The sequence below is a fragment of the Apteryx rowi genome, unplaced genomic scaffold, assembly GCF_003343035.1.
Source record: "Apteryx rowi isolate R43461 unplaced genomic scaffold, aptRow1 scaffold_178, whole genome shotgun sequence".
NCBI lineage: Eukaryota > Metazoa > Chordata > Aves > Apterygiformes > Apterygidae > Apteryx > Apteryx rowi.
In genome coordinates, this window is record NW_020448063.1 from 592,881 (window position 1) to 610,273 (window position 17,393).

Below are 17,393 nucleotides of genomic sequence, written 5' to 3' on the forward strand. Positions count from 1 at the left end.
GAATTATCATTTCCTGTAACCATATGCGCACCTAAAGTGCTCTTGAACTTTTCTGCCTTTACATCCGTAGTCATAAATCCTTAGTCTGGTTTCCTGTGGAAGTGAAGTTTGTTACCATGTTCTTCATTCCTTCCTATCACACACTACTTGTAACAGGCCAAGGAGTTAAAAATTTAACCTTAGAGGTCCCCCAGAATACTGAAAGTAGACCATTCGGTTCCTAGTCGAGCAGCAGACTTATTAAACACCAGGACAGCCACAAAAGAAAGTATTTAGAAATATCCAGCTGTGCAGAAAACCCTCAGTTGGCACTTGCATTGTCTTAATGCCAAAGTCACTCACCAGAGAGAAATCTGTGTGAAGGCAGTCTTTAATTTTGCCTTCCATAGCTACAACTTTTACATAATAAGGAACTGCGTAGAAGTCCGGTAGCTGAGCCCGTTACCTGGTTAGAGCAGTTGGTCACTATGAGAGGTAGCCCTGGCCCCTTTCGGCATCGTTTGCAGGGTTCCCAGCAGTGGAGACACCTGCTCATGAGTTCCAGAAAATAAACTATGTGTTGTCATGTGCCCAGCATTCATGCTGTTGCTAAACCATTAGTTAAGCTCGTTGGGTTTTGAAAAATATTCAAACCATTTTGCTTGGCGATCATGTGCACAATTCCCAGCAAGCTCAGTTTTATCTACAGAGCAGTACTGCATCCATTGGAGCAATGTTTTCTGKCACTCCAAAAGGACAAAAGGTAGCAGGCAAGGCAGAGAATTACAAACACTGATTTTTATAACTAGTTTTCCGCTCTCCTACCTTCAAGATATATCAGAAGCAAATTGAAATTCCTAAGAATGGTCTTTCTCTCAGACCAAATTGAAATGGTGGTTGAGTGACTATTTTTAGTGGTCTAAGTTGTCATTATGCAGATTTCCACCATATGTATTCCCTTCCCAGTTTTATTCAAGATTTTAGGAAGTTGTTGGTTTGTATGCAAATATGGGCTGAGCACAACATAGTCTGTTAAGGATCCTGAATATAAAATGCTTGGTGAAACAGTGGKGTACTTCCAAGAGCTGTGTGATATATCATTGTAAATATGCAGACATAATGCACTAAAGAAGAGATTGCACTTTTTATAGGTTGAACAGTTTTTCAAAGTCACTAAGGATGGGGTCTGATCTAAATTTTAGACAAAAACAAAATGACAAATCAAAATGACCAACATAAAATATCAAATACTCTTAATGAAAAAACAGATGAGACCTGAAAATCCTACATATTCCTTTCTGCAAGTTGTTGCATACCTGCAGTGTTTGAGAAAATCTTAGCAGCTAGAACAAAAATCTTGTAGCAAGTAAACTGAAGATACAGATGGCTTTTCTCTGAAGGGGTGTAGAGCTGTTAGTTCATAAAGATTTAACTGACACTTGTATTTGCTGAAGGAATAATATTTATGCCAGACCTACAAGTATAAAATGCTACGTTGGATCRGTGACAGAAATGCTGTCAAAGGAAAAAGCAAATACTAAAGGATCTGGTTCTACCTGGGACAAGGCAGATAAGTTAAATAAGAATGGGGGCGTGCTGGTGATGCTCTTGGTACCGTTGCTCTGAGAAGTGCTGCCCTGGGAGCTTTGCTCCCGTTCCCCAGATGCCCACTTATGTTTCACCACTTCTGTCCCTGTGCGGAAGTCAATAATCTTTCAAGCAAAGGATAATTATGTTCAGTGCATTAAATGCTCATAGGGATTAGCTGCTGAGAGCCGTGAGATATACAGTAAGCAGCAGTCATTGTGTGTTTGGTGTCAGGGAAACAAAATGAAGTTCATTTTCTTTCCCTCCCATCTTCCCTCCCTTAGGTCACGTTTCATTAGTTTCAACATCTGAATAGTTTTATGGAGGGAGTACCTACAGTGAAGTATCAGTGCAGGAAAATATGAAGAGCCTGTCTGAAAACCTCCTTGTAATGTTTCTTTTTCTTTTTTTTTTTAATGTATTAGAGATGTTCTGTTGTGGACTTAGTATGTAGACAAGAATCAGCTCAACAGCAATAGTACAGAATATTTTCAGCACGTGGGTTATGTCTTCTGTTGTACTCTCAAGTCATCTTAAGAACATTTTTAAGATAGGTCTTTATGAACTTTAAGCCACTGTTTCATGTAAAGATGTCTGATTAAGAAAATATTTAGATTCAAAATGACATATATTTTGTATACATTTGCATTAAATGAATCATGTATACAAAATACATAATTCAAAAGCCAGAGGGTTTCATTTCATGTCTTAAGCATTAACTCTTCTCTGAAAACTTCACTGACAGAAAATATATACATGCTTCTTACAACTTTTTCCATCCCACCCCTATGTACAAGGAAATCATGCTTCCATGGGAATTGCATCCTAATTGAAACTGTATATAGTTTAAACTTATTTTAAATTTAACTCTACAGTGGACATGTCAGCCTGCATCATGTCTGTAGACAAAATCAATAGAAATTACTTTATTATTCTGTAATTACTTATATTGACTGCTGCATTTTAAGTCACTGAACTGTAAAAATAATGTTCTCCTTAGTGTCTCTCTTGGTTAGTGAAAGAATTATGTTTAAATAGCAAGTTGAAGAATACTCACCATTGTTACAGATATTTCCTTTTGTCAGGGTATATTATTAAATATCATAAATCTGGGTATATCATTAAAATACAAAAGATTTATAAACTTTTAATATAAAAATAAACATTTACACAAAATAGATGAATAAAATGTTACTGAATTGATAGAATGCTGAAGAATACTGGTTTGTAATATAGACTATTCCATTGCAATAAAGTTAAAAATTAAATTTTGTATCTTATTGTCAATGGGGAAAAAAAATGAGAAGGTCAAAGGTATAGTCCTTCATTTTTTAGCTACTGTTGCTTTTCCTTCAGTAAAAGATGCAGAATACAGAAAGACTGTGTTTTAACTTATTTAGATTTTCGGGACTAAGTGTATCTTGTATAAAAGATTTAAAGTGACACTAATATTAGAATGTTTTTTATTATATTCTTTTATTATTAAAGAGATACTACAGAATAATCATAGAATGAATGAAGCTGAAGAATTAGAGCTTGYTCTTTTCTGATATTTAATTTCAGAAAGGGGAAAAACAGTTTATAAATTTGAAGTTCTGGGTCACCTCTTGTGTCTGGCCTGGCTCAGTGGCACTGAATTACCCATAGGATCATTCAGCAGGAATTGCTTAATAGAATGTTACGCTTCCTTCTCTTAAATTCCATATTTCAGCTGATGTACTTCAGTTGCTTTGCAGATTTTATAAGTCTTTCCTAAAGTGCTGAACAGCCTTCAATAGAATACCTTGTTTATGAAATGTTTAATGATGTGTCTGCTCTGACATGAGTGGTATATTGGAGCTCTTTAATCAGAATTCCTCTGATATTCTATTAAAATTATATTCTTAGATTGTGTACTTTTTTCTTGTTACAGCATTTGTGCTTCTTTTCACATATGAAAACAACTTCTTTTTAGAAACATAGAGAACTAACCTTTTCATTATATATCTGAAGACTTTCACATCTTATCTAGTAAATATTTTGAAAATATGTTCATTTTTAAAAAATGCTGTATTAGTAACAGGAGCCCAATCCTTTCCTGAGTTGAAGTGGCATGTAATGCAATGGAGCTCAAGCATTTGACTAAGGCTAAGAAAGAGAAGCCCGGCATAAACCCAGAAGTGGCATATATTCAGGGCCTTTTGTTATGCAGAAAGGCACGCTGTAGAGGAGGAGAAAATCATGATGTTCCTAAAATAGGAGGCACGTATTCAGAGCAAAGTAATTGTTAGCTTTGCATGCGTATGAGTGATGACTCACTTCGAGGGTGGAAGTAATAAAATGCTGCTTTAAGGTAAGAAGATTGATGACATGTTTTAAGATATTGTCCATTTCAAAATGGAGATAACCCTCTGTCCTTAAGACAGTTTCACGTAATTGTTTTTAATTGTTTCATTGTTTTCAAGAAGAAGACTCTTGGAGTCCTCAGATGCACTGTTTTTCCTCAGTCGTGTGTGTGTGTATGTATGTGCGTATATGTGTGTGTGTGAACATATACACACAAATGCACATACATATATGTATAGTAAATGTTTATATAAGTGTGTATAAACTCTTTAAGTGTATATGCATGCACACTTATTAAGACCTATATGAAAGAGTATAAAATACTGTTTTCACTTCTGTCAAATTAAGATCAGATCTTTGGCATTAAATATTTTATTAGTTCATGTTTTGGATTAAAAATTTATATTAAAATTTTTTTTATTATGCTAAACTTAATGAAATCTCTGCATACAGAGCCTAAATATTTCTCACTTACAAGTTTGTTCTGAAAATAGCAGTTAACAGCAAAGTTATCTGGTTCTTTTAATGACTCTTAATTATTTAATATCATGTACATGTAATATATTTTTAAAATATATTCACTTAAGAATGAATCATGCATTTATTTTTCTAAATTACCCTGCCTTGTTTTTATTCCATCTGCTAGTTCATTCTGATGCTATGACCACAAGCATTCAATAACACAGTTAAGAAATGCAGTTGCTGGCTTCAGCAAATCTGTAGTTTAGTGTTTGGTATTGTCACAGAAAATAAGTGCTTGTTGTGTAAAAGTTGCTTTTTTCCTTATTTCTTTGAATGACTCCTTAAAACTAGCCATCACTTAGTGAAAATACAAAACAAGAAAATAGTGACTTGATTCTGATGCTATTTGTGGTGTCTTCAGTACTCTATAGCTGATGTTATTGAGGGAAACATTATGTCCTTAGATTTTCTTATATTGTCACATGATCTGGAGGACAAAGCTTGTGTTATAAATAGACTGTACTCACTTTAAAACATTACAAGAAAAGCTTTATTTTTCCTGTGGTACTAAATAGTAAAGTCAGTACTAAACTGTTGAATGGAAGGATAGCTGAATACAAATACTGAGTGCTAAAACTTTCATGATAAACAAATCGTATTTAGTAGCACAGCAAGTATACCTGTAATGGTGAAGTTAACTCCCATTTATTTTTCAGAAGCGGAGATTGATGTTCCTTGCTGTTTTTTGCACTGAAAGCAATAGCATAATTTCATAGTGCTATTTTCTAATCTTCTCTTTTCCTCTGCAAATAAGAGATTGGATGTATCTGGCTGTGCCAGACAACTTTTGGGCTGGCTGCTGGCACTACTCAGGTTGTAGCAAGTTCCTTGAAAGCTGCTTTTCAGGCCTGCCCTGAATGCCGTCACCGAACACAGTCTGTCCCATGACCTCCAAGAGCATGGGGAGATCTTTGTCTGTCATTGTGATCACTGCTTTGCTTTTTTCTTTTTCCCTTTGTGTGCAATATTAAACATTTTAAAGAGCAGTTAATGACTAAGTTACCAATGTATGTCTTCATTATATACTCTTTAAATTGAGCTCACAATTTAAACATTTAAGTGATTTAATTTTTTATTAATGCTTACATAATTTCTCACCTTAATTTGGAGGTAAGGCAGCTGAAGTGGAGGCCACTTTAGGACATGTAGCATAGCGATGCAGTATTCTGGAAGGGTGTAAGCATGTGTTTTCTGCTTGTGAATATTCCTGTTTGATTAGGATCAAAGTGACTAGTTGGGTTGCCCTGAGTAGAGCCTGCTTCTGATCTGCTGTCACCACTTGGCAAGTGCATCTAGTGCAGCATGGTTTTGACTTTAGAAACTGTTCCGAAACCAGCAGTCTCCAAATATTTAGTTGATTACAAGCTAAGTATTCAGAAGGCTTACTCGTATTGCATTGCATTTTATCTGGGATTGTGGAATCTTTTGCCTTTTCCTACTGCCTACATAATAACATATCTGAAATGCTGGCTGTTCCTTTAAAACACTTTTAAGTGGAGCTATGTATTAAACATAGCTTGATTTAATTTTTTTATCGGGCTGGCTGGATTTGCTTTGATGTAAGTTTCTTAAGAATTGTTATTGCATTGATGAAGTAAATGCAGTTGTTCCTGACATATTTGAAACACATTATGAAAAAGTAACATGTTTGGCTGGGCTCAGACTGAGTTGACATGCATTTCCCTCTGGAGCTGCTATTTATTAGTGATTGTTTGAAATAGTTACTACTTTATAAAATGTAAAACTCTCAAAACATTATATTATCTTTTTTTTGTGAGTTTTCTTTAGATGTGTGGATCTTATGTGACTTTTGCATGGATGTTAAAATACTATGTAGGTTTTCCACTTGGAAATAAACCTGGACTACTTTAATTCTAGGAGGCTGTTGTACTTACAAGAGTAAATGACATATTCATTGTTGTGGAGGAAAAATAGTGGTGATTCACTTCCCATACATTCTACCTATGGAATGTATATTTAATTGCAGAGTGGTTTGAATCATGATCAAAAATGAATGTAATGGCCTGAACATCAGTAAATAATCTTCAGTTTCATGCTGATTCAAATCTACAGATGAAAAAGAGAAGCAGCAGAGCCAAGAGATATTATAACTGATACACTTTCTCTTACTACATTTTCTCCTTTTGGTATAAAAACAATAGTGGTGAACATAATTAGATTTTTCTGGCTGTATGTATTAGAGCATTGCTTTTGTTAATTGTCCATTCGCTGTTGATTGGCATATGAATATCAAACCTAGCTCTGGGCTGGCAGAAGCCTTTCAGAGTTGTTCATGTCTGCTTCCTGTTTTTAGCCCCTCTTTCAGGTAAAATAGTGAGAAGGAATCCTTTAAACTCTAGGCACTTTTGCTATCACTGATGCAATCATGTTGGCATAAGGAAGAAATCCTTTTCAGGTGTATTAGGACAGGAATGGGCAGTCAGTCTAAATAAGACTAGTTTTGCAGTGGGTCTGCTTTCAGCACAGATGCTAAAGCCAAGGTTCGTACAGGGCATGTTCCGTAAACACAGACCTAAACAAGGCAAAAAGCAATAAAACTACTCAGCATCTTTAGCTGTATGAAGGTGATCATTTTCTGAAACACGCTCTCTCTCGTGGCTCATGGATGACTTTTCTCCTAAACTTTTATACTGACGAAACTCTTGCATCTGAATGCTGAACGAGTTATTTCCACCTCCATCCAATGAGAATGTGAATGGTGCCAAGGCCATGTGTGATGTTTTTGTTACAAACGCACCTCAGTAGAGAGCACCTACCCTGTGTGACTTGAAACAACAGCAATAAATTAGTAAGCAAAGTTATTTTTTAATAATTGAAATGTTTGTTGCATACCCAAATGAATATGTTAACAAACTTTTATTGGCTAGCAATAGGATGAAAGCTTTTGGGGGAGATGAGTGAGAATGGCTGAATTTGCTCCTGAAATGAGTTTTAAATATTTCTTGAAAATTTAAATATTTTTCTATATGAAAGTTAATTTTCTACAGTCTGATGTTTACAGTTCTTATGAATTTTCATGGAAGCTGTGTGCGTAAAGCAGTAGTAAAATATATATCACAAATTTTGGTGATGACCAAATGTAGTGTCTTGTTTCATTTTTCAGCAACATGTGTGAGCAGACTCATTTCAGGATGGTAGCTCTTTGCAGCAGTGTCAGTTTTCCTAGGCTTTCTCTTTATTATCACATTATTTGGCTCAAAGTATAACAAATAGTTCAGTGTCTTGGAATTTACTTGTCTATAAAGTACTTTATGAACTTAAAAAGCAAAGGAGTTAGCCAAATACAGAGCAGTGTGGTGTGGGTTACTTGTTTCAACATAAAAAAAACAAAACAATCATAAGATTCATGTACAGTTTAATTCCATCTAAACACCGTAGAAAGGTACTAAAGAGTTTTGGCGTTAGGGTTATTGTTTAATTGTTTTTTGCCCTCAGCTATGTTTTTTTGCATCTCTTGATATGCTTGCAGCACTTGCTGATATTTTGCTGACCTCTGAATGAATTAAAAAACCCTCTAAGTCTCAGACTTGTAAGCTGCATTCTCAGTCCCCAGTGGTTTACTTAATACAGTTGGTGCTGGCAGGGAGTGAAGTGTGACATGAATGATTTAAATTCCTTTTGCTGTGTATCTACCTCAAATTGTAATGATGCTTTTTCTGCTCCATCTATAGCTTCCTGCAGATTTCACAAAGCTGCACCTTACTGACAGTCTCCACCCACAGGTGACCCACGTTTCATCGAGTCACTCAGGATGTAGCATCACTAGTGATTCAGGAAGCAGCAGCCTTTCTGATATCTACCAGGTAAGACTGAAATGGATGCCCTTGGGAGAAGCCAGTGCCAACAGCTTTGACATTAATAGCTGAAGGCCCGTGCAATTGTGTATTGTCAGTTTTCATCTACTGAAAAAATCAATAGATTTCAAAAAATTATTTTTGCTTGAGCAGTCATAGTTTGAGGGTTTTATCCAATACTTGCTACATCTGCTGTTTGAAAACACAGCATGTAATCTGTAACACAGTGACATGACATGTGTTTCCCTTGTTTGTCAGGATCTGTGTCAGAAACGCAGAGGTGCAGGATTTGAACCTTCTGCAGTGTTGCACTTCATGAAGTCTGTTTGTATTTTGTAGTTTTTGGAGAGGAAACGTTCCTAGATTTCATCATGGAGAGACAGTGTGGCCTTGAGATAAGGGACTCTGTTCCTGACTTCAGCATTTCACCTCACTTCTATATGTCTGATTTACCATATGCAAAATGGAAACAGAGGTTTACTGCTGTTTTGAGAAGGCTTTGAGATCTGTTGATGAAAAGTGCCTATGAGCTGGACATTATTATCAAGAACTAGATCAGAATTTTAAAACTATAAAGATTTTATAAGATCTAGGACCTTGTTATGCAAGGGATTTTTCTTCTTGATGCCATATTTTACAATTTTTAAATGGCTTCAAAAACTGGAGCACATTCAATATTAGGGAGGAAGATGTGTGCAGTGAGCAGCCTGTGCAGACCTGACTCGAGGGGCAAATTCCAGTTTCCCCACCTTGTAAAGACTGAGCATTAGCATTTTGGTAGTGCTTCTCCTGGACACCTGGAAAAGATGGGGGGGTTGAACTGGTGAGATATTGTAGATTCATACTTCTGGGGCACCTCTTTGTTCTTCGTTTGAAGCAGTTTGAGTTTTGAGAGACTTGCTGTAAAACTGATCCAAAGGGTCCCTAGAGCATTTGGGGTGTGTGTGTTTACAATCTAAAGGCATATTAGGAAAAAAAAACACCCAACCCTGAAATAATAAAAGGAAAGGAGAAAGTCTAGATTCTCCTCTTGATATTAGCAGTTCCTGCAACTTCAAAGAAAAGGATTTATCCCTGTGATAGGGAAATATAGTAATTTGTTATCCTAAAAAAAAAAAAACCAACAAAAAACCCCAAATTTAATTAAAACATTGTTATATCAAAAAGATCTCTAAAAACTTAACATGACCAGTTCTCCATGAAGTACTGTTTACTAGAGGAGGAATAATGTTTGTTTTGGATGCTTTTCAAAATGTTAGAAAGGCAACTGAATGTAAGTAAATGTGGCCATTTAAATAATGGGAAAAGCATCATCTATATAAATATGTACATCTTCAGCTGTGAGAATTGATATTGTGTGCTCCAGGATGCACAGTGGTGTTTTTTTGGCTGTCCTTTGTAGAATCTATCAACTTGAGGAGAGTAGGCTAAAAACAATCTCAGTCCAATTTAAATAGTAGTCGCAATAATGCAAAGGTTTATTTCTGCAAAAAAAAAAGTCAAAGTAACTGAACATTTTAAGCGTAGTGTATGCCAATCAAGTATACTTGTCAGAATTTCTTCTGAAGAGAAGATTGCTTCGAGACAGGATTTAGGTGTATACTGTGAGAGTGAAGATGATGTAAAATCAGCTTTGTTATTTAAATCTTCTATAGGTTTTCATATCTTTCATTCCAAAGATTTTACACTTTAACATAAAAATAACAAGTCCCTCTAGGGACCCAGTTGTAGGTGGTATTTAGATAGATTATAGTCATATAGTTACTTTCTAGATGAGTTGAAGGAAATTTTTCAGAAAGAGTTTCAGCAAGACTTTTGTAATTCTGAAAAGGATCACTGAATTGGGGTTGAGGAGGGGTACTTCTATAGAAACTTCAGAAAAATATTTCTGTATGTAGTCAYGTATTTAGTGTAAGACTTCCATAGGAGCTCTTGTTTGCAATAAAGAAGTCAACAGGATGGGTGGTGTTTTGAGAGTTACTAATTTTGCGAAGTATTTACATGGGGAACCATACATTTTTCTTGTTTCAAGTTGTACTTTAAATTTATTTTTAAGGCGTACTTAAAAATTTTAATTGAGGCACTTTGTCATTCTGACGATCCTAAGAAAAATATTATCTGATTTCTTCAATTACTCTGCAGTTAACTCCTTATTAAAGATGTCTTGGCACAGATATATTCAGATATATGTAGTTGTACGGTATGTCAGAATAATTACTATAATAACTCCTGTGTGTASAGACATTAAGAAATGTGAGCAAGTAATTTGGAATGTAACCCTATATTTTGTGTTAATACTTTAAGATATATTTATTAAAAAATAAAATTGAATTGATGAGTTCAGGTGTGGAAATGATAAGATTCTTAAGTTCTTAGCTTTGCTGTATCTAGTATTGTCATTTTTAATGATTTTTCATATTGTGGCAAATCATTAATTTCTTACCTCAGTTCCAGTCATAAAGGAATGTAATGTAGGMATATTCAGGTTAGATTAGGTTAAAGAAATGCAAAAAACCCAAAACAAAATAAAACTGCAGAAATTTGAATTCTCTAGAGTCAAGACAAAAATGAAATAAATGTAGAAATTACTTTTTGAAAGTGAGAGACATTGGATCAGTCATCCTCTCCCAATTTTTTTCCTTTTAATTCTTTCCCAAGTTTTTAGAAACAATAAATCAAAACCAAGTCATCTAGCTATTCACTTTTGTATTTCTATTTTAATAGGTCTTAGACAAAACTTAGTATTGTTGTTCTTCTGATTTTTATTTTCTGTACATAATGGTGTTTTTTCTTTTCAATAGAATGGACTTCTGTTCATTATGTCTAAGTAGAAAGGAATGATTCTGAAAGATTGCCATCTTATCTTTCAACTGAGAAATAAAATAAATGTTTTCCTCTCAAATTGTACCATTAATTAGATCTTTACTGTTGAAATCTGAATTAATGATATGTCATGTTTTGCGTCACAGTAAGTTTTATTTCAGCAGCCTTAAGAGCAGCTGTTTGCAGTGAAAATACATTCCTGGCCTTTTTAGATTTTTTTCTTTTTTGAATAAATCATGAAGCTGAACCTTCAGATGCTTTCAGCACTGAGCTGAGAATACTTCCCTTTAAATATTAATGCTGTAACTAAATTTGTTTGTCAAACGTTGCACATGAAAACTTCTTTTAGGATAAGAATTACTTGTTAAAATGAAATATATAATCCTTTCTTTTTACCCCACCCAAGTCTGAAAAAATGTTTGAGGTGCCTGTCAGCAAAGACTTTAAATGTTATTACTTTTATTTTAGGAAGCAAGTCCGTAAAGTGTGAYGAACTCTGTAGTATGACTGGAGAGGAAGGGGATGCTGGATGTTGATAGATTGTATGTGCATTTCTGTGTGCCAAGAGCGGTGAAGGAAAGCACTGACATCCTTTCTGTGACCCTCCCAGGATGCACGCACTGCTGGGAACTTCTCAAGACATCAACTTGTTTTCTTACAAGCCTGATGTTGTAACTCTGAGAAGAAATTTCCACCTTCCAGAAATTCTCTTTCTGAAAGAACCCAAACCTTCCTCTCTCAGATCAGAGGATTTGTGCAGCCTGCCTCAAAGCAAGTCTGTTATTGCAATATGCAAAATAAAAAGGTTTACCTTAAGCATAAGTCAGTCTTTTTTTGACTGTATCAGTGCAGTCTGCAGTGCAAGGAACTGGGCAACTGGGCAGGGCACTAAGGCACAAGGGCATTCGAAGTGTCTCAGATAGGTCTTACTGAACTCCCCAGTTTTGGCCAAGTACTGTGCAGTACTGATCACTTATGACTAGTTCAGGTAAAGCAGCTATGCGGGTGATGTCAGTGAACACTGTTCCGTTTTGAAAAAGTTGGCAATAGGCAAGAACAGTGTTCCTGGGGTGTGTTGTCTGGATTATTAAATTATTCCATCCCTAGAGAGGAACACCGCTAAAACTGGCTCCTGAGACAGATATGGGCTGCTATGCTGTAAGTCTTAGAATAGATTATAAAAGGATAATTATGAAGAGAGAGCAGTAAAAATTTTAAACTGAATGAGTTTCAGGGTGTTTCATGACCACTTGCATTCTTGTCAGTGGTGCGTGAAAAAGTAGATTTACTGCTGTAAATTTTTGTATGATTTGTGTGTGCATTAGTTATACGTGCTCGTTTTATATATTGTAACTAATTATATCTTATATATATCCTAAAATATTATAATTATCTATATGGATTGAATGTCATGGCAATTTATTGATATTGTAACCTTTTATCCAGTGAGTTGGAAGCTAATGCAAAGCAAAACTCCATCCATGCCTTCTCTCTGTGAAAAAGCTGTATCTAGTGTGCCTATACAATCGCAGGAGGAAATCTTTCAAGTTAGTGGGACTTTTGCACGTGATTTCACTAAAGATATAGTGCCAGTGTTTGTGGTGTTTTGTATCAATAGTAAACAGCTTATAAATTAGGATGTCAAAAAAAATTTTTTTTTTACCAATCAATGTTCTTAATTTCAGTTTCAGTTTATTTTGTAGCCCTCTTTCAAGCACGATGATCAAAAAATAATTTGAGCTGGGCCTGACTGTTTTCTATGTTAGCTTCATGGACTTGAAGGGCTGCAGCAGACACTGATGAACCTATTTTTGGCCTGTGCAATTTAAAGACAAATGAGCATCTTTTTTTCTTTTCCATTTTTGAGTTTTTCCAAAGTTGTGTTGTGTGTCTGGAATATTTGGGTATTTTGCACTGTCAGTGTAGGTGGTGACATTAGTCATAGCAGGAGATTTATCCTTCAAAATGAGTGCTTTTATTTTATTTTTTTTAATTTTAGGGAACATTTGGAGAAAAATGTCTAATAAGAGTTGTTTAAAATATTAAAAAGTGAAGATCAGTCAGTAGTTTATGTGGTTAACTTAAGTTTCTTTTAGTTTTTCTTTCTATATTGTTAAGATCAGCTGGAATCTTTGTCTCCAGACCAGGACAGAAGACAAAACAGTGAAGGCCACGCAAAACAGAACCAGACTTCTAGGCAGTTCTCCTACTCTTTCCACTTTCTCTTCCATAGCAAAGCATGTGTGTGAGAAAAAAGTAATTATAATACCAGAAATAAAAGTTACTTGGCTGTAAAGATATAGATCCATTGGATCAGCCAGCATTCCTTTGGCCTCTTCTGAGCCTCTGTGTCTCAGCAGATACCCAAAGAACTGGTTGAAGAAGGAAATGTGGCAGTAGAGGAGGTGATCTTCCTCAGCTGATCTCATTATGTCCATGTTCATGATGCCTCCTGAAAATGAAAGACCACTAGAGTTGGGCATATTTAGTTTCCTTTTCTACCAGTCTAAAGGAACCAACAGGGTCTTCTGTTTCCCCAGTGTGCCCAGTTTGGCCTAACGGGAATGATAATTGTTTTTGTTTTTTTTTCTAAAATCTGTCAAGCAGCCAAAGGCTAACTGAAAATTTATACAAGGCTCCTTTACTTTCCATCTTTTCCTAGTTATTTCACTGTATTTGTTTAATTAGCTGTTACCACTCTAATGCAGAAGTGATTTTGGTGTTGGAGATGCTTAGCAATTTGAACAACTGTTTTTACACTACTGGGAAATTGGTCTTACTAGATCCTGCTTAAAATCTGACAATTCTCCTTAGTTACCTAATGTGAAATAACTTTTCATATCAGGCTTGAAAATGTCAGTCTTTGTCTCCAGACTTTCTTGTTGGTGATGTGACAAGTAAAATCTTAGGCTGTCGCTATTACATGATTCCTCTGAAACTTTAGCAAATTTCTCATGACATCTTTTCCACTGTGAAGAAAAAAATCTGCTCCCTAATATGAAAATTTTCATTGCCACTGCCATTCAGATTTTGGAGAGAAATTGTTTTCTGGTTTATGTTCCAACCAGCATTTTTCTTGTGTAACCTCTTTAGATTTATTTGTAAATGAAGCTAATTATCTCTAATTACCCAAGAAACAAAGGACAATGTGCACCTATGAAAGCACTCATTTCTGCGGTGTATTTGATCCTTGATTAAATGCCCTGGGAATCTATAAGCCTCATGACTGACTCCAGTACAAATTACGTAAGGTATTCATCTGGTGTTCTGGATTTTCTAAGGCTTGTTAGATAGAAGGCCCCATCCTCAAGGGAACTAATCAAGGTTTTTCCCGTAAGTCTTACACAAATGCGTGGCAATTACTTCATAACTAAGGGTTCCCAAGTACATGTTACTCAATCTCCTAACCCATGAGGGAGTACCAAGGTGGAAGAAGGTGGATAGTGGAGAAACTTAGTGTGTCACAARAGGACCCTGAACACGTAATGTCCTGCAGAAACTATTGAGCTTAAAGAACTAAGTTATTTGCAGTGTACTTGTAGATAAATTAGTATGTGCTTCTAACATGAAGAGAGATCCAATTATGCTTAATGATGTAACAAAACTAATGCAAAACTTTCTGCATGTCTAAACTGAGAATGAAGCTTTGTGGGATGTTTAATTCTTTCCTACTGTGAATGCATATTGCTTCTGTGGAAATACTACTGTTGCATTGCTTTGCTGACTTTTGCTTAATCAAATYATTACATTTTCGGAAAGCTGCTTGTGAAAATGTATTTTTTTTCTCGAAAGATAAGGTTTATTTTTAAAGGTGTATTAAGTTACACTAATAAATTTTCTTTTTACACTGGATTGTCACATTTAATTCTGAGCTGCATTTGTTTCAGTAAGCTGTGTTGCTGCTATTGCAATACAAAAATGACAGCTAGTCAAGATAACTCCTGTATCATCACAGAATTATCTAGCATTTAATGAAAGGCCATCTCTTTACTTGGAAACTTCTAATTTAATCCTTTCCCTAATTTATTATGGTTGGACAATGGATGCTTTTGCAGTGATGTTTTCTGGTAAGCTTGAAGATACCGAACCATAGTACAGTGCTACTCAGAAATACAGCATCTCTTTGCTGGAATCAGCTCTATTTATAACAGTATACAAATAAATGCTTCTGTGATCTTAAAATACAGTATGAAAAACTGTACCTTGAATATTTAATTGTACCATGTGAAGGCAGTGCAGTAATATAATGCTGTTATCTCACCTGCTGTTACACCTCATGCATAAGTATAAGATGAATATAATATTGATATCTGAGGGTGTTCAGCAGTTCTATTAAGAGCAGGTTTATGCTGTTTATAAAGGGAAAATCTGCACTGGTAATAAATTTGGTGGTTTGTATTTTTGGATAACTATTAAACTAAAAATAGCTACTTTATCATTCTGGTTTATAACAATGACTTCAGTTGTCAAAAAGATTTAATTAGCTCTGTAAAAAGCTGTCCTCTTAAGAAAATGTTTGTAGCCTTTAGTTGCAATTTTTAGAAGTATCTTCTGAATGCAAAGTTGCATTTAATTTCAGTGCGAGAATATTTTTCAAAATAGCATTAACTTTTACTTGTAATAGAGCTTCAACTTCTGTCCATTTTTTTTAGAACAAATAACTTGTTTTTTAATAATAATTTTTTGTATGATATGTGGAATTTTCTTGGGTTCCAAAGTATCTCATATATGTCAGTGTTGTGGGACTAAATTTAACTCTGCATTCATCTTACCATCATGCTTTTGAGAAGTTGGACTGACTTTGGGCAGGTAGGAATGGCATTTGCTAGTAGTGGGAAGATTTTCAAATTTGGCTAGTGGATTAGTCAGTAACACAGTCACTGGAGTTGTCACTGTTGGAGACTTATGATTTTGACAGATCGGTGTCATAAGCTCTGTATGTCTCCTGACTCATCCCCACTAATTTTTCCACCAGTCTCATTTGGTGAGTGTTATTTTGTAAGAGTAGTTAGAGCTACTGTTGAGAATGCATCACAGGGAAAATTAAGAACAACAATACCACTAATGAAAATACTGCCTTCAGTACTATGACTTTTGTATATATGCCAGTAACACCCTTCTTTATTCTGTGTAAGAAATGCTCAGCATTTTTTTGCCTCCTTTAAAAACACAGAGCGAGAATTATTTGAACATGGTGTAGATGCTGCTGTCATGCTTTTTATATTCACAAGACCCTGTTACAAAGCTGGGGTCGTGCTGCTCCCGGGAGGGCGCAGCAGCTAGGACTGACGCGGGCTGACCCGATCCCTCTCCAGCCATATGCTGCCGTTCAGAACCCAGCTGCGTGTAGTGGCATTAAAGCAGCAGACGCCAGCCACAGCGAGGCAGGCTGAGCCGGGGAAGAGCACTCTGCAAAAACACACGGATCACTTTGCTCAAGCATTGCGTTACCCCCGCTCTGTTTGGAGGGTGACTTAGCACGTGGGGTTTTGGGGGGTAGGGGAGTTTTGTTTGTTTGTTTTTTACCAGTTTGTTTACATGAAACACAGATGGATACAACAGACTTCAGTGGCTATGTTTGTCCCCTGCAATATTTTTAAAGCAGACGTGGATGCGCTGCTTACTTCCAGAGGCACTGAAACGAACCATCCAAATAAGACATGTGAAACTTGATTTGTCAAGCCGTGGCTTCAAACTTTCTCATTAGAGGCTTGCATTTCCTTAAAAATCATGCTAGCTGAGCCTGAGCAGCTGCTGGGATATTAAATCAGCTTCTGAGAAAAAGCAGCTTTATCTCCCATGACAGACAAATGTCTGTGGGATTTATTAAATGTCTGGTCTTAAAACTGAATCATTAGAATGTATTTACCTTTAGGTGCTGTACTAATGTCCTCAAGCATTTTTGTTCGTTTTAATGAAATTTCTAGCAGAGTAAGTTTGGCAGATATTCTGTGTAGTCCATCTATGTTTTTTCAGCAGTGACTTCACATTGTTTCTGCATCTGTTAAATCTTATACTGTTTATCAATAAATAAAAGCCATAGCTAACCACTTCTAACTGGAAAATAAAAAAAAGTCCTGGGTTACTTGATGATAGAAAAATTCTGGTAGTATTTTGATGCTGTGCATAGTCCCTCAAACTAAGTCTACTTAAAGTTACATGTATTGCATTCGTAAAGGTCTGAAAATAGAATGTTGGGGAGGGAACAGAACATGTTTTAAATGAACTGTTTATTAAAAAAAATATGATATTCAGCTATTATTCCCAGAAATTGTTCCTTAAAATAGGTCTGCTCTCTCTTCTCCCTAGACCTACTGATTAAAAACCATATGTTGAATCCTA

General features: G+C 35.6%; 1 protein-coding gene across 6 annotated transcripts in view; it reads left to right on the forward strand.

The window, feature by feature from the left end:
• RAPGEF2 (Rap guanine nucleotide exchange factor 2) overlaps positions 1–17,393 on the forward strand; it is a 134,026-nt gene that overhangs the window by 76,629 nt on the left and 40,004 nt on the right. For 4 of the 6 annotated variants that reach the window (XM_026061223.1, XM_026061225.1, XM_026061224.1 and 1 more), the window contains one exon: positions 8,106–8,237. The exons of 1 other annotated variant lie outside the window; for it this stretch is intronic. In XM_026061223.1, coding sequence (XP_025917008.1) covers positions 8,106–8,237 — 132 coding nt within the window. The remainder of the gene's footprint in view (positions 1–8,105; positions 8,238–17,393) is intronic. One more of the 6 variants, XM_026061226.1, reaches the window with a different exon arrangement.